The 26,889-nt window shown below is 38.3% G+C and overlaps 1 protein-coding gene across 6 annotated transcripts in view; it reads left to right on the forward strand.

The window, feature by feature from the left end:
- Positions 1–3,988: 3,988 nt before the first annotated feature.
- LOC110041564 (uncharacterized) overlaps positions 3,989–26,889 on the forward strand; it is a 35,455-nt gene continuing 12,554 nt past the window's right edge. For 3 of the 6 annotated variants that reach the window (XM_089270753.1, XM_089270749.1, XM_089270751.1), the window contains exons 1-26: positions 3,989–4,848; positions 7,881–7,988; positions 11,174–11,284; positions 12,196–12,306; positions 12,891–13,007; positions 13,969–14,088; positions 14,693–14,803; positions 15,057–15,167; positions 15,310–15,420; positions 16,054–16,164; positions 17,126–17,236; positions 17,696–17,806; positions 17,966–18,076; positions 18,252–18,368; positions 18,637–18,747; positions 19,028–19,144; positions 19,532–19,648; positions 20,326–20,436; positions 21,195–21,386; positions 21,894–22,007; positions 22,197–22,340; positions 22,777–22,884; positions 24,930–24,965; positions 25,439–25,549; positions 25,983–26,093; positions 26,722–26,832. In XM_089270753.1, coding sequence (XP_089126879.1) covers positions 4,143–4,848; positions 7,881–7,988; positions 11,174–11,284; positions 12,196–12,306; positions 12,891–13,007; positions 13,969–14,088; positions 14,693–14,803; positions 15,057–15,167; positions 15,310–15,420; positions 16,054–16,164; positions 17,126–17,236; positions 17,696–17,806; positions 17,966–18,076; positions 18,252–18,368; positions 18,637–18,747; positions 19,028–19,144; positions 19,532–19,648; positions 20,326–20,436; positions 21,195–21,386; positions 21,894–22,007; positions 22,197–22,340; positions 22,777–22,884; positions 24,930–24,965; positions 25,439–25,549; positions 25,983–26,093; positions 26,722–26,832 — 3,550 coding nt within the window. In that variant the 5' untranslated portion in view covers positions 3,989–4,142. Of the gene's footprint in view, positions 4,849–7,880; positions 7,989–11,173; positions 11,285–12,195; positions 12,307–12,890; positions 13,008–13,968; positions 14,089–14,692; positions 14,804–15,056; positions 15,168–15,309; positions 15,421–16,053; positions 16,165–17,125; positions 17,237–17,695; positions 17,807–17,965; positions 18,077–18,251; positions 18,369–18,636; positions 18,748–19,027; positions 19,145–19,531; positions 19,649–20,325; positions 20,437–21,194; positions 21,387–21,893; positions 22,008–22,196; positions 22,341–22,776; positions 22,885–23,298; positions 23,410–24,929; positions 24,966–25,438; positions 25,550–25,982; positions 26,094–26,721; positions 26,833–26,889 lie in introns of all 6 variants that reach the window. The other 3 variants (XM_089270754.1, XM_089270750.1, XM_089270752.1) reach the window with 3 other exon arrangements.

Below are 26,889 nucleotides of genomic sequence, written 5' to 3' on the forward strand. Positions count from 1 at the left end.
TACCCTGATTGGGAAAGTGCCCACCACAATGCAACTATATGTGCTGCGAAAAAAAAGTGTATTGGATCTTTTCGTTTTGGTACCATGCATAAAACTCCCCAATTGTTAGCCAGCGTCTTATTCTAAAATTGTAATCCACCGGGACAATGTTCAAATCGTCAGAAAAAGGACCTTGTTCCCTTGAGCAAATCCAATGCTTCATCCGTTTCGCGCCTGTACATTTAAGATATATACATATTGGTATCATTGCAGAACTCAAGTTAAGTTCAATTAAATTCTAATCGTTAATTCTCAGATCTCGGTGTCTCCTTTTCTAACAATAACAAATGAATGATCTTGAACCGGTTCGGGGGCACAATATGTGGAATTTAAAATGCAAATTATTTCCAATTGTGCGATGTCTCACTCCTAAAGCTACTCACAACTGTTACAATTCTCATTTAATAGAGAACCAAGTACTTCAGATCATAAGATAAATTAAACTCATAAACGACTGCTACAACCCGTGGAATGCAATAACGAAGAAACGGTATTGTTAGCAAAATGTTTTAAAACACACTCTGACTCGACACCACATTAAGGAGTTGTAAATGTGTCAAGAAAACGACAAAGATGACAGTCATATGAAGAATAGCCTTATTTATTAAAAAAAGCAAAATGAATTCCAATTTCAAACCAATATTTCAATCAGTTTTGACATTGCCAACCCTTTCTTTTTTCTGAAGTAACATGATTTTGCTAATTATGACTGGGTATCGTATTGTAATATTGCTATAGACTCCAAAAACTAAGAGGAATTTTTAGTGGGATGGAAACTGCCCATTGACTTCTTGTTCCATCTCAGTAGCCATAACAAGAACCTGTGGTTCCACGTCACTAGGCATGGGCAGTAACTGGTTATATGGAATAATCGCACATTTGAAACACAGGATGCAAGAGTGTGGTATCTTCTGTGATCTTCTTAATACATTTGTCTTTCTTTGTTTTTTTTTTTTGATGGCAGAGAATCTTTTTAACCAAGATTAAAGAGAGCCCCAGAACTGTTGTAGCAATGTGGTAAAAGTAATTCATAAAGCACTCTTTGTTCCTCTATTAGAAATTTTAGGCCGTCGATGATATACAACAGTCATGTTTACAGGAAACTAAATATAATTTGGAAAACAAAAGCGTCAAGGTCATTTTAACTGCGTTGGGTTTTGTGACCTGAGGTTCTGCGATTGTATACCTGCACATTTGTACGAGACACTTGTAAACGCTTGACAGCACCTTAATTGCGTCGTTGAAAGATTTTTTTGACGCTCCGTTAAACAAGCAAGCGATCCATGAAATGACTTTGAAAAGTCAAAGAGTGCTCATTGAATTTTATACCCCCCCCCCCCCCCGTATACCCCATTCCGAAGTCTTAGGAACCCTTCTTCAGTATCACATTGCAGGATGACAAAATGTTTTTTTCAAATTTCTGGCATTTTGCCAAGAATCACACACGCAAGACCAGTGTTTTTAGAAGAAAAATGGTCAATTCTTGGTTTGTCCGTTTGTTCACACTAACTGGAAAGCATTGTTATAGTCCTTTAGCAAATGCAAAGCCAAGGGGACACATCTGCACTCCAAAACGTACCTATTTCCAAGATAATGAAGTAATTCACACCAATAATCTCTTCTTAGAATGGCGCGTAATGGAAGTACGTGTACAAGTTAGTCATTAATGTATTTCCGGGGTTCAAATAACCCGACTGGAAGGGATAACAATTCTTATAACTATTAAATAATAGTGTATCCTTAAATGAAACAAACAAAAAAAAAATGATTCTATCTGTATTTAAATTTCAGTTCGAGTGGGAGAATTAAATTACCTCTTAGCTGCCCGGAGCTCTTTTTTGGCGGCGCTTCTCGGAATATCGACGCATACTGGACGCCAGAAGGAAATAGGAAACGTGTCTGTCTTAGCAGACTTCAAACAAAAGGCAGAGTGAAGATAACAGCTATAACCACCATTGACAGTTTATCAACCAGTAATAATGTCAAAGTTCAGTAAAACAATTTTTAATGTTATTCTAACGAACGCCTTCTTTTTGCAAAGTGCCATGATTTGCTGAGTGAATGAGACTAAAATGAAATGATACCTGGATAGATCTTTACTAAATATTAATCACTACGCTATTGGTTTCAACAACAGAGAGGTTCTGGTGTCTCAGAGTTTTTTCGCTTGGGTGCGTTTTAATTAAATGGCATATTCTTGCTGAGTTATAGTATCATTGTAATTATTGACCTCTTGTTTCACTTCAGTGAACACGACAATGACCTACGGGTCCACACCACCTGGAAATTGACTGATTACTACAGATAATCGCAAGTTAAAAAAAAAACTTCAAGCACATAGCTTGTATTTTTCATTATCTTTTTACCTCGCTGTTTTTGCTTTCTGTATTTTATTCCTTTTTTCTAGCATATTTTTCTTTTTTATTTGTGTTTTTTCAGCAAAATAAAAGTTGAAAGTGTTTCGGTTGCTTGATTCTTTGTCAGTCCTTTTATCCTAAGTAGGACCCTTCATACCATTATGTGAGACTCAAATGAGTGCCGGGAAAAATGTTGGTGCAAATATATAGAACGCAACTTGTTATGCGCGGCCATTCCAGGAAGATTGCTCTGTGTCCCAGCCGGAGATGAGGACGGGTGAGAGCGAGTGCTTCCGGAAAGAGTAGCTATCGACGCTTTCCCCAAATGAGGAAGTCGGCAATGCGGTGGGCCTCAGTTATTGGGAATTGTCTGTATATACGCAAGCACAGCGCGACATTTGCGTGTTTCTTATCTGTAACGAATTCTTATAAATTTTTCTTAGTTCTCAAACTATTTTAAGCTCAAAAAAGACAATTTCCATAGCGTGTGATCTAACAATTACAAGTGCTTGAGAAGTTAAGTGGGATGAAAGTTCACGCCAATTGTGATCTAAAATGCTGTATGGCACTTTTATTAGCGTGTCATTCTTTTCAACTGTTTTATTTATTTTGATCTTCAGCCATTTCTGTTAGATTCTGGTTCACTATAGCAACGAAACATTTCAATTCATTTAAAATACATCTTTTTAACACAGTAATTATCCCCATGGAAATATTTCCCACTGTATATGGCAGTTTATATTTTATCTAAGAGAGTACTTCCTAGTTTGTCATTTGCTTGTTTGTTTGCTCTAAATTTTTTTGTGTTTTCCCCTTAGGCAAAAAACCAATTTCTGTAGAAATTACCATCGCAGTTCGGCTTTGACTTCTTCAAGTATTAGGTTAACGGGAATATAGACAGTCAATTGAGCAAGCAAAATACCTGTGAAAATAATTGACCGTCATTTCGCAAATCGGTTTTTTGAACCTCTGTTTCGCCTTTCTTTAGCGATTTGGTACAATTCTGAAACTGCTATGAGAAAAATAATGTGATTATTTATTTCTCTTGAAGCGCTCGAATGCAGGCATTTTCGGGAGGGTAAACTGGGTGCTTTTAGCAGTATTTGATGTAACTCAAAACCGTATCGTTATGCCTTTTAGGGAAACACGAACCGAAGTGGAACAAATTTAAAATCAAATATGTGTTTCCGGAGATAACGAAATATTCACAAACTAACAATTATGGCGCAAACGAATTAAAGGCTGAAATAAAGAACTTTTTTTTCATTTATGAAAGCTAAAGTTGTCTAGACATTGCGATACGATGGCGCATATTTTTCTAAAGACCCCCTGGCTTCGTAATTTGACCAGGGCAATTGCGAAGACTGAACTGGGCTTGACCGGAATATGGCAGGTTGAGACAGGTGCTGCCGTGTGAAAGTTTGTACAAAATATTAAGATGGAAAACTGCCCAAAATCGGTTTTCACTTCCCTCCTTCGAAACAATTGTCGAAAGGGATTGCTAACGAAGTAGTTTTAAGGAAATGAAAGCAAAACAACTCATTGAACCTCTGTTTTACGTCATTCAAGAGGCATTTGTTCTTAGATGATGTAACCAAAGACTAGTCTTTAATTTATTATTACTGGAACCAGAATAGCATCGGTGTGACTAATGTAGGCGTCGCTTTTGTATTTTCGAGTTTCTTCGACCAAGAAATATGGGTTAAACCAAGGCAAATAATGTGGATTTGGATATGATCGGCGACGATGTTCCAAGACCTGGTCCGTCTCTTGCTTGTGGTTGTTTTCATTATTTTTGTTCAACAAGGAAGTGCGCGAGATGCTAAACAAAAACATGGCGGCGAAAATAATTCTGCGAAAACAACAAACATCCCTAAAAACAAGACTCTACACGATAATAACAAGTTCGATAAGAACGCAACAATTCCCAGCAAACGTCTCGGCAAAACGCGGAAAAATCGTGGCTTATCACTGGCTGCTTTAGCAGGACTTGATCGCGCGGCTCTTGGACTTAACCCTCTGACTGTGCCTTACGGGACAAGGCTCGCGTCCCTAGGCTATCAGCAAGCTCCTACTTTGCAACAGCTCCCACAGTACCGAGGGTTAGTCCCGGCCACGGGTGGATTAGTTCAAAACGCTGCAGCGTTCAGGTTACCATATGGACTTCAACTAGCCAGGATTTTACCCGTCTTGAATCTTTATCGAAATCGATTGCAATTGCCTGGTCGGTTGCAATTGCCTGGTAATGGAGAAAGCATGGCTACCGATGTTCATGTCTACAAAGGTCCTAACCGATTAAAATATGATTCGATTCCACTGAAGCCCGACCTCGAGCAACAGGCGTTAATGAGTAATGGACTCAATCTACCAGCTTTGCTCCAGTTAAATTCCGCCAGGGATCAGGGTCTGAATGACATGTCAGATGAAAGCGAAGCTGACCTAGAGGAGTTAGGTATGTCATTTCCTTCAAGTTGTTATTATAACATTCATTTCAAGTGTATAATCTTTGTTTCGACCAATAACTGGGTTTTGTTTCGGCATTTCATCTTCACAAGATGAGACCATTTGCCGTTATTATTAATTAGGTACTTGAGATTTTAAAATATTCAACTGCGCTAAGCGTTGAGCTGGAGAGTGTTTTTCTTTAAAATTATTCTTCAAACATTTGCTTTCCAATTTACTAATTGAAAAAAGCCACCTTATTAATTCTTTGTTCACACATTTCCTCACCTCCAATCCAGCTGCACTTGACAACTCGGACGAGAACCGTTAATTGCCTCAATTGCATCGAAGTCAAATTGACTGCTAAAGTCCTCTGACAAAATGTCCTTTGAAGATTTCGCTTACGGACTTCAAGACGATCGCACATAGGAACACCATCAACGTATAAAGTTAACTCGGCAAATTCTATTTAGTTAGTGACTGCGTACTTGACGTTCAAAAATTTCGCAACATTAATGCCTAACTCAGCGATGTCGGAGAGTCATTCTCTAGCAACGTAGCTTTACTAGTTTGTCTATACTAAGAAAATGAGATCTGGGAAGTCATATACGTACATGTACATTAGGCACAGTGTCGGAAGTGGATACTCCTAGCAAAGACGATTGTTACCATCAAACAATCTAAAGTATTTTACAAAAGCCTCTACAGGAAAAAAAAATTAAAACGAAGAGAGCAACATAAAAAGAAGAAAAAAAAGATTAAGTCTTATAACCTTCTTTATCCAAGATAGCTACAGTCTGTGTTAGGTAGGAATCTGAAAATGGGTTTTATAGTGACCGCTGGCCAGTAACAGTCGTCACATGGGATGTTTTTTTATATAGAGAGACTTTTTTTAAACCAGGATATTGGTAAACCTTCCAGTCTAGGGGACATTTAAGATATTCAGTTCAGTGTGATGTTTAATAGCTTTTTCATTTAGACAATTAACATTTACCCATGTACCAGTAGTCAATTTACTTTATTGGGTTACAACATTTAATCCCCCCTTGGCTTACATGTAGGAATATGTTTAGTGATTGTGGAGCTTCCACGAGATAATATAGTCGTGAATTTTTTTTTCACCATGCGGTCGATTCTGTATTCCTGTAAAATCTATAATTTTGCAAATCGGCTAAGACAGACTGTTTCCGTGTCTGATTCCGTCGCTAACGGTTTTCATCTCATTTGATTTTAGTTTCATTTAATTTACACTCATGCAGTGGTCTCTTTATTCCCAGCTCTAAAAATAATATAGTCAAAACGCTCCGTATCAATCTTGGCCTTTATATTTAGGTGAGAAATTATACTGTTTTCGCATAAATATTCTTACCATGAAGATTATTTTGTCTGGATGGTTACGTCATTTCGAAAACACAGCAAATTTTAGACGGTTGTGAAGCATTACAACTAATCACTACAGCACCAGCAAAATTGCGATGGAAACTGTTACGGGTGACTGCTTGTACATTATTTCACTTCCTTCTAAGATGATCCTCTTGTTATGGTACAAAATTTCTAGTTTTTGTTCATGTTCGACAAGTAACTGTGAATATATGCTGGTCATGAAACGGCGTTTCGCTAATTGACGGCATTTAATGTACTTAGTCGCGTTAATTTGTCTCGCCTCGGTGGCATATCACGCTTCGCTTTGTGTCACCATTGTCCATGGCCAAACCAAACCAAGCATCCCAAAATTGCTGTATTAGGTCAAAATGTGTCAGGTTCAATGCTCCGCCCATTTCGATATGGTTTTGCACTCGATATTTTTGTTTTTTGCAGTTAGGAAATGAATTATTTCAGGTTAGACTTCCTATTAAATTACCATAAGTGCTGTTGTTGTGAGTGTAGCGAAACAACCGTTGAATTTTATCGCTTTTGCAATCGGTGGTGGAGATACATTACACGCGTAGTGCAACAGGTAGTACTTTTGGCGCGAAAATTGGGTGACTTCTTTTCTTTTAACATCTCTCAATTTACGCTCGATGAGAATCCGATCCAACTTAAGCTTTTTCGATGCAAGCTTTATTTTGTTATTGCTTTGTTTGAAAAAAAAAAAAAAAAAATCAGAGATGTTGTGAAACGTGTGTCCTTTTGGTCAAAATGTCCGCGAAATTGTAGAATTAGTAGGATCAGCAGCGGCCGGATTCAAAGAGGTGTTTCAGAGTTTATAGATTACCGTCCACACTAATCCGTCTAGCAAACGGTGCTTTTCGAAAACGCTTTTCAAACCGGAGTAATTTAAATACGCCGGCTTCAGTTTTCAGTGTACATGTGGGCGGAAAACAGTTTGAACATTTTGAAAACAGAGCTTTTCGAAAACGATGACATCACAATACTCATGTGATTTCACTGCCCGAGTTTTCCTCAAAAACAAATACAAAATGACCGGTAGTTGTTACGTTTTCAAATTTCTCCGGCGTAGTGTGGACGGAAAACATTCGATGCATTTTCAGAGTGAAAACACCGTTTTCAGATTTCTCCGGATTAGTGTGGACGGGGCCAAGATGTTTCTAAGTATTGTTCGAGGATTAAAGCCTGTTGTTATGAAACAATGTTTAGGATGCACTTGGAGAGTTTCAGCCCCAGCTCAGTAGCGTGGGGTTATGGAGGCTCAGAACGACTGAACGATGTTAGTGACTTCTATTAAGCCTCGGAATTTAATCAGTTGGAATGCTTTACTGAAATAGTACTGGTTGATACAAATATTCCTACATTTAAAGTTTGCATTAATTCCTTGTCTTGAGGCAAACGTTGTCATATTTTGGAAACATAAAATGTTGCGAAGACAACATGGTAGAACCGCAGGAGAAAGATATAGTACCTGAAACATCGTGTCAATCAGATGTGCGCAACTTAGGCAATATCGAAATACAGCCTGAACTCATGCAGCTTGCATGTTATTCGAACTGATGATCTGCTGAGTGTTGGGAGGAAAGATAAAATAGTCCTCCAGACATGATCTCTCATTAACAACTGTAATGAAATCTTGGTGATTACTTTTAGGTGGAGTTTGTTTAACAAACCCTTGTCACAACGGAGGATCTTGCGTAAATGTCGGCGAAACGTTTGAATGTATTTGCCGAAAAGGATTTACTGGAAAGAAGTGTAAAGGTGAGTATTCCATATTTCAGAATGCCTTATTTATTTATTTTTCTTTTTTGCATGCCTATAGCAAACATGCGTTAGTGCAAGAACATGGAAAAGGTATAGACAATGTATACATACTTTTCTCGGAATAATTTACACTTATTGAGCATTTGTTTCCTTTCAAGAATTAAGTAGGAAAATTATACCAAATTGGCTAGTAAACAATTGCTCTGCCCAATTCTTTTGTCAGCCCTTCCTTGTCCGTGGTGACAGTGACAAGAGATAACGAAATCAAACAAACAAACAAACAAACAAACTTCCAACAAAATTATATTTCAGGCCGCGTTCTAGAGATCTATTGTAGTTAATAAGCTACAAATACGCCCTCGACCAGTCTGCCTTTTGGGATTCCAAAGCGAGATTGGTGCTTATTAACAAATTCAGATTTCTTGTACGACAAGGCGTTTCAAAAAACTTACAGTGCAAATATGAGACCAAATAAAATTCGTCCAGCGTGGTCTTCAAGCCTGCGTTTTACGGAAAACACAATGCAAAAAGCCAAGGCTTGGACAAGAACTGGTCGTCCTCACTTTTACGTGTAAAATACAGTAAAAAAATCATTCCTAAGATTACTCATCCACACCACATGTAACACTATCGCTCAGTAAAATCTTAGTATGATCGCATTCATTCGATTCAATAAAGATGTCTTGCTGTGAAATAATTGTGATGCTATGTTTGATAGAGGGATTTAAATATCTCTTTTGGGCGAGTACCCAGTTTAGAATATAGGCAAAGACACTTGTGAACAATAATGCAATAACAGCGTCAATTGGTATGGATCACAAATCCAAAACAAAACAGAAGTTCAGAAGCTTGATGCATTCAATCGAAGATTGTATGAATTTCTTTGTCGAGATATTTGAGTTGCCTGATCTACAAGGCTACGAGCCTCCTAACAAAAAAGTGACTATTAACAGTCTCAAGAAAACCTGACAACATCGCAAATAAAAGCAATGACAACCACAACGTGGAGCTGGATGAACAACTCCTAAATTAAGGGCTCTTGCCTGAACAAAACCACACAATATCATAAACAACACGCAAAACAGTCCACAGACTTGCGCTTGAACATCTACATTTGCAGTTCCAGAACGAACAAACTGGAAGGACAAAACGCCCGATGAAATGGCAAGAAACATAAGAACGTCTCTTTAAGACAGACTCATAGCTTTCAACAAGGAAAGCTACAGCTATCTCTGGCGAAGCCGGACAAAGATAAATGACACCCGTGATAAGAAGCAGCATAACTTGCAACAGTTAATCAAACTGTCGGGCCCGGCGTAATAATACAAAAGGCAAGTAACCAACACGTTCACGGAATATTTAAAACTTGGTCCCTCCAGAGCTAATATTTGGAGAGCTTAAAACATATCTTGCAATACAAATGAGCCAATAACAACTAGCACGTGGCAAAAAACAGAGGTGTCGAACTCTACAAATTACACGCGGATAACAGTGGAAACCACGCAGACCTATGACCTCTAACGGCTCTACTCTGCAGAAATGTCCTTCTAAAAACAGGATTATTGCTTAGCGAAATATTCAAAGATCCCCCTATCGTACCATACGAAGGGGGCAGAACCTCAAAGATGTACTAGTTCGAGCAAAACTCTCAAAGCGGCTATTACACGTGGATAGGAGTTGTGTAAGCCTGTTACCCCATTGTTATCAGTGAAGAAGGTGTATTACCGATAAAATATAATAATTTTCAGAAATAATTTTAAGATTCTTATAAAGTTTCTTCTTGCTGAAGAGAAGCCAAATTTAATTGGGGTAACATACCATCAAGTGAGACGCAAGATCTCGCTTCCCCACTTTTTTGACTGATGTTTACGATTTTGTTCACATTTAAAACAGATCGAGCCCAAGAAGTCTGAATAAACGTGGTTCCAAAAACTTTTCTTGAGAGCTAATCTTTAAAACGCTACGGTTGACTCTATTTAATCAATAATTTATATTTTACTAATAGAATTTGACTAAAAATTACATTAAAACTAGGACTGTGCACAATGTGCACAGAAACCCAAATTCCTCTTAAAAAAGTCAGATTTTCCCAGACATTTTTCCATCAAAAACATAATTATTTCCATATATATCATCAGTTACAGTACTACATTGATTTTATTCAATTACAGACAAACATTATGTAGGAAGAATGTAAAATTATACGGGGTCATGACTACTTTTAAAATTCCTCGTAGGTTGGTTGCGGCAACTATCGATATAGAGAAAATATCCTTATATTGAATTTTTGTGACAAACATAAATCCCAAATTATATCTTTTATTTTTTCTGTTTGTTTGTTTGTTTGTTTTTTAGTTGGTTTTGTTTGTTTTTTCAATGTGATAAAAAGTAAACTTTCCTCCGTAACGCAGCCTGACTGTTGTTGGTTGTTTAACTGTTTATGGTCGAACACTTTTTATTTGGTTTCTGCATTTACAAGTATAAGCTTATTTTGTTATGTCATTGTTTTTGTATCACTTAATATTTTACGGCAATTTCGAACCAAATGTTATGAAAAGATATCGAAATTGCATTGCGAAAGAGGCAATGAAATTTGCTCAATGACTTGTATCTTTAATTGGAGGAGTTTGTGCCATAACTAGTCAAAACAGTAGTATATCCTGTCAATGAAACATGCAAAATTTACCGTGTGAACCAAAAAGAAAGTAGTAACATCACGTTTGAATTCGGATTGGTTGAAAATAAAGAGTCTTTTGGCCTTAAAAGTTTTTGGTCACACGGCGCACGATTGGACCAATCAAATGCCAGAGACCGTGAACTGTCAGAGCGGAGACAATTCATGACTACGACCACCCGCTTCGACCATCCGCTGTGATGACTTTCAAATAAAGGGGCGGTCATTCACCCGTTTTAATGAAACAGAAGGGTCGTTCTTAGCCCCTGAGGTAATCATAAAAGTTCAGTGAACAAACATGTGGCATGGCAAGTGTTTAGACCTCCGTATCAACAAGTTCCTCTGTCCTTGCCAAAATTACATGCTTCAGAGATTTTGTGTTGGTTTTGGTATAGTCAATGTACCTATGTAGCGAATTCGATGTTTCTCGTGGGCGTTTTCCTGCTTACGAAAGTGTTGTTGGTATCTTCTCAATTCTCTTTGATGCTTCCTTCCCATGGCGATTCAGAAAGAAACCCATGTTTGCCTAATCCATGTCACAACGACGCACAGTGTACAGTTTCAGGATCAAGTTTCGATTGCTCGTGTTCCATTGGTTGGAAGGGTGAAAGGTGCGAAGGTAGGTACTGAAGAAGTTTCAACCGAGACTTTGAAAAAATAATAAAACTACCTAGGAAAAGCTTGGACAACTTTCGTTACCTTTTTGTTCTGTCTACGTTTTAAGATATGGATGTTTATAAATATGGATGGCATGTCTATTCGAAACAAACAAAATTCTTCTGTGTGGGTGATTAAAATTCTTCTGGTAAGAACGTTTAGGGAACAGGTCGGTGACCCGCAGTCATTCCCAGCCAACCACCCAGGAGGCCTTAGGCGACATCATTGTTTCATTCAATGTTTTTGTTTGTTCTATGGATGGCAATTTTGTCTTTGTCTTTCCAAACACCTGGTTTATTTGAATAGTAACAGGTGGAAGTCAAACTATGGGGTTAGCTGAATTAGCCAGGTTCAAAAATAAACACCAGGCCATGCCATGCTTTATACGGAGAACGATATACTACCCGCAAGTTTGTGAGAAAAAATATTGAATGGTCATAAAAATATGTATTTGGAAATAAAGCTCTGATCCTACCTTGCTATTATTCCGGAGTTCAACTGCTCTAGTCTCGCTGAAGTAAGCGATTTTCTCCAGGTACCTAATGTAGTTTAATGGTCTTACTGAGCCCTTTTTTCTCATAAAAGAGGACTTATATGGATAGACCCCAACCATCATTAGTCACACTGGATTAGAGAATACTTGAATACTTGCAACGAATGTATAATTAGACTATATACAACTTACATGAATTAAAACAAATATTTACAAACTTACTCTAACTGTGAATTACTTAAGTGCCATCGAACTTTGTCCTCTAACCTAAAATAATTCCTTTGGCTTTTTGGAAGTTTTCTTTTGCGCTTGAATAACTGTGACAGGGAATTGTAGATCCAACCATTCCAACCATTAAGCATACTTCTCATTCCCTGTAGAACCCAACAAGTGTCATCCAAATCCATGTATGAATGGAGGATCTTGCACAGAATTACAGTTTGACTATGAATGCACCTGTCCCCATGGATTTCATGGGAAAAGTTGTGAAGGTTTGAGATGTTCAAACGTTAGCTCTTTATGTTTCAAGTTCCAACCACTTAAAAGTTCTCACGTCGAAAGCTTTAGACGATAATTTATAAACATTACTTTTAGAATGAACCTTCTAAAACATTGGCAGCTCTAGACCAACTCGGAGAGACTTTCCGTGTTCTTAGATGTCACATTGTATTTACGTTCCATATTCCAGCGTATCAATTCGTTTAACCGTTTGCAGTGGTTAACTCATTATCTTTGATCAGCAATTATCTGTTTGTTTGATGTTTCATTTGTTGAGTCCCCTCAATGATTAAGTTATACTACCGTATTTCGTCAATCTAGATTTTGATCAAAATCAGTTTTACTGTGACACGTTTAATTTCTTTTTTGTGTAGATTTTGGTTTGACGGGCCACTGTTTTCTTTTTTACGCTTTCCATTGGCGACTTGGTCAGATATCATCACGAAAAGCGATCTATACGAGTATAACTTGAGAGTAGCCATGTTAAAAAAAAAAAAAAAAAAATTATATGTATAGATTTGCTCTAAGAATAAACTATCAAAGTTAATCAAACTAATTGATCCCCAATACCTTTTAGAAAAAAGAACGAGCTGTTCTCAAAATCCGTGTCTTAACGACGGCCATTGTATTGAGGCAGCATCTGGGAGCTTCGAGTGCGTATGTAAACCTGGCTTCTCTGGGACGACATGTGCAGGTAAAATAACTTACTTTCAACAGCCATTTCTTTACTATTCGAAAATATTCATTGGTAAAAATTGCTATAGCAATAGTACACTCTCAAGATTATGTGACGTTATCGAGGTGCCCTAGGGAACAAGCGTTTTCTTGAATTCAACCGAACTCACTGTCCTAGAAAATACAAGAAAATTTCTGCGAACACAGGAAGACACGATATTTTCCAAAAGTTCATCGAACGGTCAACATTGGAAAACAAGCGTTTTCGTGAATTCACGCGATTTTGCCGTCAGGGAAAATGAAAGAAAAGCACAGAAAAAAAAAAAATTCTGGTAAACAGTGTGTTTTGCGAAATTTAACGGAATTTGCCGTTCTGGAAAACAAGGGAAAACGCCGGTTTTCAACTGTTAACCCCGGATGAACGTGAAGTTTTACACCGGGAAAACATCTGTGAACAGAGGCAGACAAGACATTACTCGCCAAGTGTTAACAGACTTGTAAATTCCAGAAAACAGGCGTTTTCCGGCGTTCAATGTAACGGAAAACTACCGGATAATGGAACGAATACTTCAATTGGAAAATCTGGGATCTTCCGATTGGTGAACACCAGTAAATGTAAGCAAATGCCACGTTTTGCGTAAATTCACCGCGCGTGAAACTTAGACCAATGACAATTTCGGAGAATTCCAGCTCTCCATGGTCAAACAAATCAACAATTAAAATTTAATGTCTCAGTTCCATGCCGTTTATAAAATAGAAATAGTCTTCAAGGATAAAGCCATAATTTGAGAAAACAATGGATTGCCCCTTCTTGTGAAGAATCTTCCCACATTAAGTTTGTAAGCCAAAGCCACCTTGACCCCAGTTCCCAAAATAGTCTGTTCGGAAAGTTTATTATTTGTTCTTCCAACAAGGATTAATTCGGTAGATGTCTTGTGTTATCGGTCAATGATTTCCTTGATTTACTTTCATCCTTACAGTAACGCAGAGTAAGTGTTTGCAAGATCCATGTGCGAATGGAGGGACCTGCATCGAGTCTATTGGTGGAGCAGGATACGAATGTCGCTGTCCAGTGGGATACAAAGGCGTCAACTGTGAAGGTAACCACCAGCACGCCAACGTTATTTAAAACTTCATTTTTAAATAAGAGTGGGATGGAGGGGGGGGGGGTGGGGGGGGGGGAGGGAGGAAGGAATGGTTCAACAAATTTTCCTGGGAAAGTTTCCATACAATCCAAAAACTATGGATTGTTCGACTTACGAATCATTCAATTCAACCTGAAATCTCATCCTGTGAAACTGTCCCCTCTTTCAGAAATTCCGTAAACAGCCTCAGTCTAATACTCCAGAAGATGGCGTTCAATTTCGCAAAATAAATTTTCAAAAGTTTGGCGAAATAAAAAGAGCTCTAAGTATATTTACACCCATAATGCCATTGAACACGTAAAGCCACATAAATTATTTTCATCTAGGCGCGTAAACTAAAGAAGTTCCCTAGCCAACCTCCACGCCATCCTTTTCCCTATGGGATGACAATCTCCTCAACAACTCCTTTGCCCCAACAATGACTTTCCTGATCTCTTTTTTCCATCCCATTTTATTCGTTTTTAGTTTTACACGTTTTCGTTATTGTACTTCCAAATACATCAGATGCCAGTAAAGAGTTTAAACCATATACAAATCGATGCCTGTATTTCAATTACAGAGCGAAGTCCATGCCAACCGGACACATGTGCAAACGGCGGTACATGCTTTGAAACACAAAGCGGCTTCAAGTGTTTGTGTCAAATAGGCTACAGTGGAAAGTCCTGTTCAGGTAGGAGCTTTTTCTCAATAAATATATGTTATTTTCAGGCCAGGAGGTCTGTATTGGGAAACTGTGCCAAGCTGCATAGGCCATTCATATCCCATTTGCAAGCTACATAGGCCAAAATAATGCTATTTAGGTCGATTTCAGGTCTTAGAATAGGCCAGACCAGCGAAATCGAATTTCCATCGACAAATGCGACAGCAAGAGGAGATGATAAGAATCATATGAGTGATTAAACTAAAGCAATTTTATATTTCAGTACGTCACAGCTGTCAACCAAATGTGTGTAAGAATGGCGCAAAGTGTATTGAGCACGACAGTGGCTTTAAGTGCGTCTGTCCGTCAGGGTACAAAGGAACATACTGTGACGGTAAGTAAATAAACAATCAAATGTATACACTCCCTCGTGCTAACACTTCCTAAGGTAAAAAAAAAATGAAATCAACTGGCCAGACCAGCTAGATGCAACTAATGCTGTGTCTCACATATTGTGCGTACTTTCCAACCTTTAGAGCTAGACCACTGCAAGCCCAATCCCTGCCAACATGGCGGAGACTGTGTAGAAACGGATAACGGCTTCAAGTGTCATTGCCAGGCGCAATATCAGGGATTGCGCTGTGAGGGTAGGTCTCCAGAAAATATTGTTGTACCAAATTCCTGTAAATTCCAGCTGATGCAAAAAGAAGTTACCATTAGATTGATTCCAAACTTAGAAGAACCGGTTACTGCAAAATATTGATAGGTTCGATGACAAAAGAATGCAACATGCCCCAAATCAAGCCTTGATTTTTCTTAGCCCAGGAGGTGCCAGTGTGTACCTTGCCATCCATCTGCTCTCGGGTTCACTCAATTGGCCAGTTGTTCATCAGAAAAGTATAAAAATAGCTTGCTAAATCAAGCCTAACGCTAATAAAAGTAACCAGTAAAGCGGAAGTTTTTAGTGTGAGTATAAAATGTTGCTCTTACGTCTAAAGAGGGCGTAACGAAAAACAACGTCCAACTTTCTAAGTTTACTACGGCCGTTAAATTATCTTTATTAATCATCAGTCAGTCGTTAATTTAATTTACATGTACTTCCCAACAGCAGAGCCCCAAGAAATCAATTGCTATTGTTCTATGGACCTTTTGCCTATATTGTCTCCCTCCCCAGCCCCCTTCCCTTCGCTTTAATTTCGGAGTACTCTCCCCGTGACTTTTCGGTTGAATTATATGTATTAGACTCAAAGTTAATCATTACTTCACCCGTTCTATTTCAGATATAAACATGTGCATTCCAAACCCATGTAAGAACGGAGGCCAGTGCCTGGGTTACGAGGGAGGTCACAAATGCATATGTCTTCCTGGATACAAAGGAGAAAGCTGTGAAGGTGGGTGTTTTGTGCACATATTTTAAAGCAGCTTGCCGGTTACGAATTTTGACAAAGTGCTATTGGCTATGTTTTTTTTTCAGTCTAATTCGATTCGTATTTTAACGTTAGGGCAACTATCTTGGTTTTGCCGCTGTGAGTGGGTTTTAGGCGACCATTTAAGAGCACATTTTTTAACATTTTGCAATACAAAGAAAAAGTTATAAATGCGATTAAAAGAACATTACTCGAGTCAAGCAGATGTTTGTTGTTATTTTGGGAGGCTGTTAAAATGTTATCGAGATTTTTTTTTCTTATACTGAATATTAAAATTCTAACCTTTAAACTACTATTGAAGAGCCATAAATATGGTTAAGTTGAAAGAAAAAATAGCCACAGAAAAATCACTTGGCATCCTAAAACTATACTCCAGTTAAAGAACAATCTTATCTGTAAAAATATGCAAAAAATCTTGGAATAGTTAAAGCTGCAAAATGTGAGAAGAAGAAGTTTAAGCTGTGCTATTGTCAACAAACTGCGCCTTCGTATTTGGCATAACAACATGAAAATAACGATGCACAAAGAGAATGATGATATATTCCACTTACCTCGTGAAATAGCGAGAGCTGGATATTCCACGATGTCTCTTCGCATTAGGATACAGCCGCATTTTCCATGGTTAGTGTACGGAATTACCGTAAGGCATCATAATGGTTAAGCTGATTTCAACTCTCCGAATGCGGCTGTAACCTAGTGAGAAGATAACTTGGGGTACTTCTTTTATACACCAAGAAATGTTCTCCCTGGATCTTTCCTAGCCAAAGTTCTAAGAACCCTGACAACCATTTCTTAAAAAAAAAAAAAAATCAAACGATTATCCTATTTAACTTATTGGATATGTATGCGTTAACTATCCGTAGACGTATTGTTATTAATTAACACTCGGTAAAAGTTTCCACTAATATATGGTTTATTATTTTAGAAAAAAACGCTTGCGATCCTAATCCTTGCCACAACGGTGGAGCATGTTCACAACAAGGCGACCATTACAAATGTACCTGCAAGAGAGGTTACACAGGAGAGCAGTGTAAAAGTAAGACTATTACGATGGTTGTTCTTGGGCAAGACACTTTACTCTCACCGCGCCTCTCTCCACCCAGGTGTATAAATGGGTACCGGCGTATAGTTAATGTTGGGGTTAGCCCTGCGATGGACTAGCATCCCATCCCGGGGGAAGTAGAAGTACTCCTAGTCGCTTCATGCCACTGAAACAGGAGATAAGCGCCTGCCTGATGGGCCACCTGGCTCGCTTACAGACTTGCCTTTTACCATATCTGTAACGATGGATAATCAAACTGCTACAATTGAGAAAGAGGAATAATTTCAGGTACACCTTTCGACAATGCGGATGTGAAGAGAGCTGCTCGTTTCACTTAATTTCAAAGTGATAGGCCCGTAGATGTTTTAACCAATTGTTCCATTTATATGTTTAATTTTATCTCTGAATCTTTCTCATCCTCAGTCTCATTGTAAGTCTCTTTTTAAACCACAGTGGTTGACAGTTGTTTGTCCAACCCGTGTCAGCACGGAGGAACCTGCAAGACAGAGGAAGGAGGTTTTGTTTGCACTTGCACTGTGAACTACAGAGGAACGTTTTGTAATGGTAAGTTGGAAACGATGGCTATCGTCCAGTAACAAGAATTGAGAAATAACAAAATACCAAAGTTACTGTGAGTCGAGTAAAATAGTCTTTGATGTTTTGCTTTGTGCTCATTCGGCATTTCTCCCATTTTGCTTATTTTTCTTTTGATGCTTTAATCAGAGAGGGAGCCCTGCCATCCAAACCCTTGCCACAATGGAGGAAAGTGTCTCTCTACTTCCGATGGATTTGTTTGCAGATGTGCCACGGGATATAGAGGAGAAACATGTACAGGTGTGTCTGTGGTTTTAGAATGGCGCCTTGCATACACTATGTGCTATAAACTGTATAATCAATCAATTATTTGGCAATCGAATTTTTTACTTAACATGCAAGGCATCGTTAGGTGGGTATAGTAGTTACTTAATATCGTATGTGTCGTTCATTTCGGACCACTTCTTATTCGCAGAGGAAGATGAATGTCAACCAAATCCTTGTTTAAACGGAGGCAGATGTATAGCTCACTTTTTTGGTGGTGGCTTCGATTGTGAATGTCCACTGGGATTCAGAGGAACCACATGTCGGGGTAGGCTGTAAATTCATGAAGAATCGGAAACACCAAAATAGGAATTGATCATATTTACTCTTTTAGAGCTACGAACATAGTGTGTATTTACATGTGTGGATAAGTCATGAGATCAGGATTAGACGAAGTTTTTTAGTTTCGCGTTCTATTGTGAAAAACTCATTACAGTAAACTCGTGGCTGGTCCACGGTTGTGTTCTATGGAGGGTTTTAAATGCACGTCTGTGTCAGCAACATGGAGATATCAATTTCCTTCAATGCTATTTCAGAAAAAGATCCCTGTAGGCCCAACCCTTGCGGTCATGGTGGTTTTTGCACGGAAATCGGTGGAGGCTTCGCCTGCAACTGCACGCTGGGATTCAAAGGATCCACTTGTCAGGGTAAGACACCTAATATACAGTTCACAGCTACTAGCCATGTCTGCTCAAACCAGGTTTAAAGTGTAAATCTATGGAATTTTTATCAATAGACCGGAATAAATAAATTAACCTCCACTTCCATTGAATTATTGAATTCACTTAATATACAAGCGCCCAAGTCGTATGTATGTATGGTTTATACGCGAGAAATCCAAGTTGAGTTGAAAATGAGATCCCAAGATTTGCCCTGAGGCACGTGGTCTTTTCTTTATTATTTTTTTTCGTTTCCATTTTGTCCCAGAAATCGATCAATGTCGTCCTAATCCGTGCCAACATGGTGGCTATTGTCGAGAAGTTGTAGGAGGGACTGGGTTCGCTTGCCAGTGCATCACTGGGTATAAAGGATCAAGGTGTGAAGGTAAGAAGAAAAAGAAAAACCAAAAGAAGGGGACCCGTCAATTACGGTATCAAGTACAATATGGACTTTTCCGCTTTCCCTGTTTGCTCTTGCTTCTTTTCCAGTAACCTAACACTTTGAAAAATTAACGATTAGTGCAAGACAGGAGAGAACAACTATGCGGATGTGGCTTTCCGACAACCTCTTAGGGGGAGGGGAAGTAAATGTATAACCAACGTGTCCTTGGTTTTAACGATGTTACGTCTTCAACTGGTTTGGTGACTAAATGATAGCATGCACGATTGGATAGCAGCATCAACCTTTGGTTCCACCTTACAAATTTATATCATGTGAATGCAAGTACATTTACTTAGTATTTATATAAAGTTATAACTTTGTTCATAACAGAGAAAGACAGATGTCACCCTAATCCATGCTTACATGATGGGATGTGTATGGAGATCAACGATGAACTGGGTTTCTTATGTAACTGTACGTCGGGATATCGTGGAACTCATTGTCAAGGTCTGTCAAATATTGAATATTTTTTGTATCCATTTTCGATCAAGTATTAAATAAAGACGTGAAAAATACCCCGATTCCTCTTTAAGAATTACGGTGCTTTTTTTCCGCGATTCGCAATGTAAATTTGAGTTTAATCCCCTGTTCAGTTTAGTAAAACATTTCCGTATGTACTGTACAATGTGAGAGTCGAAACGAAATGCGGTTCAAACCTATGTAAACTAGATCTAAAACAACATTTCTTAACGACGTAAATAACACGCATATGCATACGAAAAATAATGCACACTAGCACTGCGCATGCAAGACTGTTGCAAAGTAATGTTTGGCTGTTCTCAATAAAACAGTGCTTCACTTTTCAGCTATGCTGAAAGTAACTCGAAAGCAGTTACTCTAGAGTATCAGTTACCTGAGAGTAGCGATAGGAAGATAGGCTAGTGTAGGATATCGTACTAGAGTTTAAATCACATGCTATTGTTTAAATCACTTGTATTTCTCTACATCAAGTGTGCTGAAACTTTGCTCTGTATTTTTTTTTAGCAGTTTTCTAATTGGTTGTCGTTTCAGGAGATCTTTCCACAAAGTAAATTATGAAAAATAATGATAAAAGTGACTTATAGTGTCCGTAACATTTTGAAATGTAAGCAATAACCAACAATTATATCTCTTGCTGCATTTAGATGTGGATCCATGTCGCCCTAATCCTTGTCTTAACTCTGGCGCCTGTCTTCACACCGACGAAGGATTTGTCTGCAACTGTTCTAGAGGATACAAAGGAGAACACTGTCAAGGTCTGTATATCCAGCCGTTACTGCTTAAAGCCTATTAGTAGAATTCCAGTAGTATATAAATGCAAATGCTCTAATCTGATTGGCTGACTCGTTGCACACTGCCAGCCATTTTTGTGCAGTGGCCGAAGGTCGCCTACGAGATGGCGACGTTTTTTCGTTTTGCCAAAGTTTTGAATGAACATTTTGATGCAAATTCCTGAAAAGACTAAAAGAAGCACATTAAAGATTTCTTAACTTTAAAAAACCTTGAAATTATTTAAAAAAAAAAAAAAAAAAAAAAAAGGATGTGCGCGCACACAACTTCAATTTCAAATGACAATTCAATCCGAGCCATCTTTGTGAGGCGCAAAGTTTAATAATACGTCGAGAATTTTTGGGAACCGTTATTTGAAGTAAATTATTTCCAGTGAACCAGAATTAGCGGCGCGGCAATTGTGGGTCATTGGGCCTTTGTGTACTAACCAATGATTCCAAACGAGATATTGTGTTTCTCTTTCCCCTTGTGGAGATCGCTTTATCTCGCCAAAAAAAGTGCAAAATAACCTTTCATCCTCTCGGAGAATGAGAAAGAAAGAAATGTCCTTCTGGATCTCTGTCCTGAAAATGTTTATACCTTTCATGACAGCAAGCATTACCCTTCATCGTAGTCCAGTAGCCAAAATTGAATATATTATCTTCATCTTTACTTCCTCTAAATCATTAGATCTCAATTTACTTCAATTTTCTAATCTATTTACTCTTGCTGACTTAACTTCTAGAACGAGATCTCTGCAAACCCAATCCTTGCCAGTTTGGCAACAAATGCCATCAAACGGGAGTTGACAGTTATCAATGCGTCAAGAATCTCTGCAATCCCAGTCCCTGCATGCATGATGGACGTTGCATCGAAATCAATGAAGAAGATTACTTATGTGCGTGTAAACCGGGCTATTCAGGGAAAAACTGTAACGGTACGTACTACAAAAGCACTAACGAAGGTTGAAAGGAAACCTTTACAAAAACTTTTCCTGACCTACCGCATGTGTTTGAATGTGTTGTATACCAGAAAAATTGCCTTTTATGCCTTTAATACCTACCAAAAAGTTGTGAATCTGACACAAAGAAAGACTATTTCTCCTTTAACGACACACATGGCAAGACGAACACGACTTAGCCGTGACCAAACACTCCAAATGAACTGTATTTGCATGGCCAAAATCCTCAAAATCCAAACTGCTTTTCATTTCACCAACTGATAAATGAATCATGCCTCGTTCATGGCAAGACCTTTGACTAAAGCAATGTTACAATTCTGTCAAAAAGAACGTTTTCTGAAAAGCAATTTTAATTTTGTCACATAAAAAATAACCCCTTTTTTCGTTCGAGCACACAATAACAATGTTATTTTTCCTATGCAACGCACGTACGACTGTATACAACACCACTGGCTAACGCGACGTTACATTTCTATTACAAAGAACGTGACTTGTGCCATCCAAACCCCTGTATGAATGGTGGAACGTGCTCCAGGACAGCATTTGGAGGGTATAAGTGTGAGTGCACGTCGGGATATGGTGGAACGAACTGTACAGGTGATCACAAACGACAATACCTTCGTAGCATTAAATGGAACTACAATGAAACCAGGGAACATTAAAATAACTTTCTCTATATACTACATGTTTGGAAAATGAGTCTCTCTTTTCATTTATTTCAACTTTAACCATAAACAGGGTGTGTTTTATTTTGATTTTATTATTTTGTCTTCCCCTAATGGTTAGAATTCGAGAACCAAGTTAACGCAGATGGTCGACACAACGTGCCCGTTTTCCATAGCACCGAACTTCCAAACAACTTAAAAGCCGCGAGCCCAACACACACTGTCACAGGTCTGGCTTTACAAGCAAGGAACAAAACAACTGAGTGTAAGTGGTAATCTAAGTTCCATATTCCTTGGATAATATTTATTAACGCTGATCTTTTTTACAACTTTTTGTCGTTGAGTATATATTTTTTGCGCCATATACTTAGCGGGCGATTTCATTTTGACTTTCACCAGCCTAATGTATTTGAAAAACGAAATAATTTGTAAACATTGGCACGGTGTTTCCAGAGCACTGTTACAAGCAATATGAAAAGAGCAATGACTCTACTGCACTGGCTTGTTTGGTCCATATTTTTGAAACATTAGTTTCGTTCTTTTATCTTATCCTTTTTTTTATTTTTGTTTGTTGTTTGTTTTTTGTTTGTTTGTTTGTTTGTTTTCTGCAAGCCAATAGACTGACCTGTGATCTGGCTCACAATACTGGACGAGATCATTGGTTTGTTCATACTCAACTTCTTTTGTTCCATTAATTGTAGCGGTGTGCAGTCCAAACCCCTGTCAGAATGGCGCCTCCTGTTCTATAAAGGGGCATTCGTATGATTGTTCCTGCCCAAGGGGATTCAAAGGAAGAAACTGCCAGATGAGTGAGTTATTGCCTGAGAAATATGTCAATTTTTATTATCGTAGTGGGTACATGGCAAGGTCCTTCTAAAGTAACAAAACGTTTATAAAATTCCTAAACAGTGTTGAAAGATCAAGGTTTCGTTCACTTTTGCTCAATCTAAAAGCGTTTGGTTTAATTCTGGTTGAGTACTATTTGTATATAAAAGCAATATCCCCGGGTTTTAATTATAAAGTGATATGAAAACACAAACCTGCAGTGGGGCCCTTATAACTAAAATTAAAATCCAGCGAAGCTCCACTAACTTTAAAGTTGGATTTTTTAAAGGGCTATATAGTCTTAATGTATCTACGAGCTGTGACTTCATACTGGAAAATTAATTCATTTTTTTTGTCTTCGCTTGTCCATACCATACATTTTCCTCGCTCACTCACAGACAACCCTTGTATTCCCAATCCATGCAATAATGGCGGTACGTGCCTTTTGGGAGAGGAAGGCAACTATGTTTGTCGCTGCCCTGCAGCGTTTGCTGGCGCTTCGTGTGAAGGCAAGTCCCATTTACGAGCATGTCAGAGAAAAACGTGGTGAAGTGTTCATAGCTGCAAGCAATTGTTTAGAATATGTCACTTTTTCGAGGAAACAGAGTGTTGAGAATAACAGCGCACGTATAACATACCCATATACTACGTGGGCAATAACAATGCGAACAAAGCCATTTTAACTGATTTTACTAACTTTCGTTACACATCTTCACATCTTCGTTAATCATCTTCACTTGCAGCTTCCTAGAGCGCAGGAAGCATTCATTTCTTAATATAAATATCGCTTCCTGCCGATCTATTGATTCATTGCCGCTGTGCTTTGATGCTGTAGGCGCTAGAAAATTCAACGCAGTTTCAGATGCCGCTGTTTTCATTATTGATGTGGATAATCTGTCTAAAAGAATCTTTTCTGTGTCGTTTCTCTTTCTTCTAGCATGAAGACAGGAACTAGCATTCGCAATTGGCTTTCATTTACCCTTAATTCTGTGTTCGTGTCTAACTTTGAGTGTTGACGCACTCTGCTCCCAGCTAATTTTGAAACAACTTGGTTTCGAGTTCTAGGCTCGGTCTCTGTATAAAACCTGTCAAGTGCTTGGTTATGGCCGGCAATGGAATAGGCTCCCATCGAGGTACTCTGGTCTGGTAAACTGGAATATGGTTTGGTAGTATAGGTTTAGGCCTCCAAGGTCTGATTTCGACTGAAATTTCTTTGAGGTGTCTCTCTCTTGGTTCGATGTTCAAGCTACTTGTGAACAGATAGTTCGCCTTGAGTCCGTCACTCCATCTTGCAAGTCCTAATATTAAAGGAGCTACGTCACGGTTCGCGCATCTTCAAAAGTTAAGCCTAATTGTTTCAAGTTCATCGTTCGTAATCAGTGTTAATCTTTTCCATCCTTAACCATCCATGTTCCTTTATGGTTTATTATTATCCCTTTGGTGTTTCTCTTTCGTAGTAATCTACTATTTTCAGGTTTCCTTTAATTTAAAGGTAATTTTGTACGTGGCTAAAATATCTCAAAATACCTTGACTGAGATACTTTAAGGCCGTAACTTGTAACATATATATAATCATGCGCACTGAAAACCTGCCTGCCCAAGTCGTCCAAATTTATTAACCGTCACCAAATCATACTACGCAATCAACCGCTAAACATTATACTGATTTAAATGCCGGAGATGATTACTGCACTTCATTGTCAATGTAACTCAGTCACCCTACATTCGCATTCACGTAAGAACAACGCTAACTGTTGGTCCTCTCAGAGCTGTTAAAGATTTAACATTAAATTTTTCAACACAAGTGCCTGTAAAGAGTTTATGGTAATGTAAGTGTACGAGAATAGGAAGAAGAACAGGGCATAAATATTAGATCCGAGCTTAATTTAAGTGACAGCCTTTTGACTCAGAATATTCCCTGTTTCTATGATAAAAACCTCGTTAAATATGTCGATGGTGAATTTCCAATTTAAATATGCATGTAAAATTCTGTGAAATTAGCTTCTAACCGGACCACTTGGTCTTGCAGAAGCAACAAAAGTGAGAGTACATCTAAAGCCTCATAGTAAGTCGATCAAGTGCATGTTTAATCGACATTGTTGGCTATAAATTTTGCACTTTCTGGTTCTACGAGGAATGGCCGCCGGGATGGTTGTTTTGTATTAAATTTACGGATGCAGAAAAAAAAAATTAGGGCGATAACTAAAGAGGGCGCAAGTCTAGCAGTGCCCCGAATTATCAATTCACAATCACATTCACACAATCACTATTCCACGCATAACCAGAAACCGCATAGAAACCGCATATGAAACTTGTCTTGCCTCTGATTTTCTTAAATGTATTACATGTGCATGTCTAGATGCTAACCAGGGTACCGGGCGTCACGAAATGACAACCTGATTCATCAAATAAGCAAACTTTGGAGAAAGACGACTACAATTATATTTCCCTGTTGAATAGAAAAGAGCAATATATAGATTAGCAAATTACCATCTATGAAAAATTGAATTGTTTTTTCACCCCACTTCTTCATTTCAGTGGATTATTGCAATCCAAATCCTTGCAAGAACAGAGGCGTTTGTGTGGTAGAAGAAGGGAAAGGATACAGTTGTACCTGTGAGCCAGGATTCACTGGTTTTCACTGTCAAGGTAATACTAAATTATAGATAAATAGTGAGTAGCAGTAGTCATCACTACGTGTGTGTCGCATTGATTGCATTGGCCAATGTGTTTCCTACATGGCATGGTATAAAAATAAAGGTTTGTGTGTATAATGAGAAAATACATGTTCGAAAGCATTGCATAACTAGTATTTCATTTACCCATTTATCTGTTTATATCTTTAATGAAAATTTTTATCCGGTTAAAATGTAAAATCGTCCATATAATAATATAATGGCATAGCACAGAAGCTTTTCGTCGAGCCAGATACAAACAAGCATAATTGAAACCAGCAAGAGTACACCAGGGTAGCAATTTCTATTTTACTGTTTACTAAAAGAAGAGAATGGGTTGCAACGAGTATCTAGGAAAATTAATTCAATCTAAACAAATCTAATGTGCATATTTACTTCTTTTGTAGTGGACCACTGCGTTCCAAATCCTTGCAGAAATCGCGGCCTTTGTCTCCGAGAGAAGAACAACCATTACAGGTGTCACTGCCAGAACGGCTTTCTGGGACGTAACTGTCAAGGTAATTTAACGTATAGGTTGGCTTTTGGTATGTACATCTCATAGACAGATCTAGAATAGTTAAAAAGGATAGTTAAAAGGGATAGTGCAGGTCTCCTCCCTCATACTCTCTATTTCCTTGTCCTGATGGAGCATACCCGTAGAGTCCCTTGGTGACATTTGATGGTATTGTTCTTGACAGAAAATATAACAAAATTCATTTCAAAAAAAAAAAAAAAATAGACAAGTGAGCAAGCGAGAGGGTAAATAAGTGCTTAAGTGAATTAACAGATAAATTTTAAAAAAATCATGCAAGGGTACTCTTTAAAACTAGATTGTTTACGACAGTTCTGCTCCATCACTGATTAAAATATGGCAAATAACCCAAACCACTTATAAAAATAGCCTCGACAGAGCGAGCCGGAAGAAAGGGTTAATACCAGCTCAAACTTACAATAACTATGGTACTGTTTCATATAGCCATAGCATGCAGCTTTTATGCTTGCTGTTGCCTTAAAAGACGCTAGGCAAAACATGTTTCAAACATGCTAGAGTTCTTCTGTAAGTGTGGCATAAATTAAACTGAGTTAAGCTTTTTTATATAATTCCTGCAGTTATCCTAATTGAGATTCGCAATTTGTTTCCTCCAGTTAATTCATGTCTGCCCAATCCTTGTAAAAATGATGGCTTGTGTGTAACGGTTCACGGAAAAGGTTACCAGTGCAAGTGTCGAGATGGATTCAATGGCCCCCACTGTGAAAGTCAGTTTTATATGTTGTCCTCTCTTAAAGGGTTAAAGGGGCTGTTGTTCTAGCCTA

Source organism: Orbicella faveolata, unplaced genomic scaffold, assembly GCF_042242905.1.
Source record: "Orbicella faveolata isolate gen_17 unplaced genomic scaffold, um_ofav_v1 contig_34, whole genome shotgun sequence".
Taxonomy (NCBI): Eukaryota; Metazoa; Cnidaria; class Anthozoa; order Scleractinia; family Merulinidae; genus Orbicella; species Orbicella faveolata.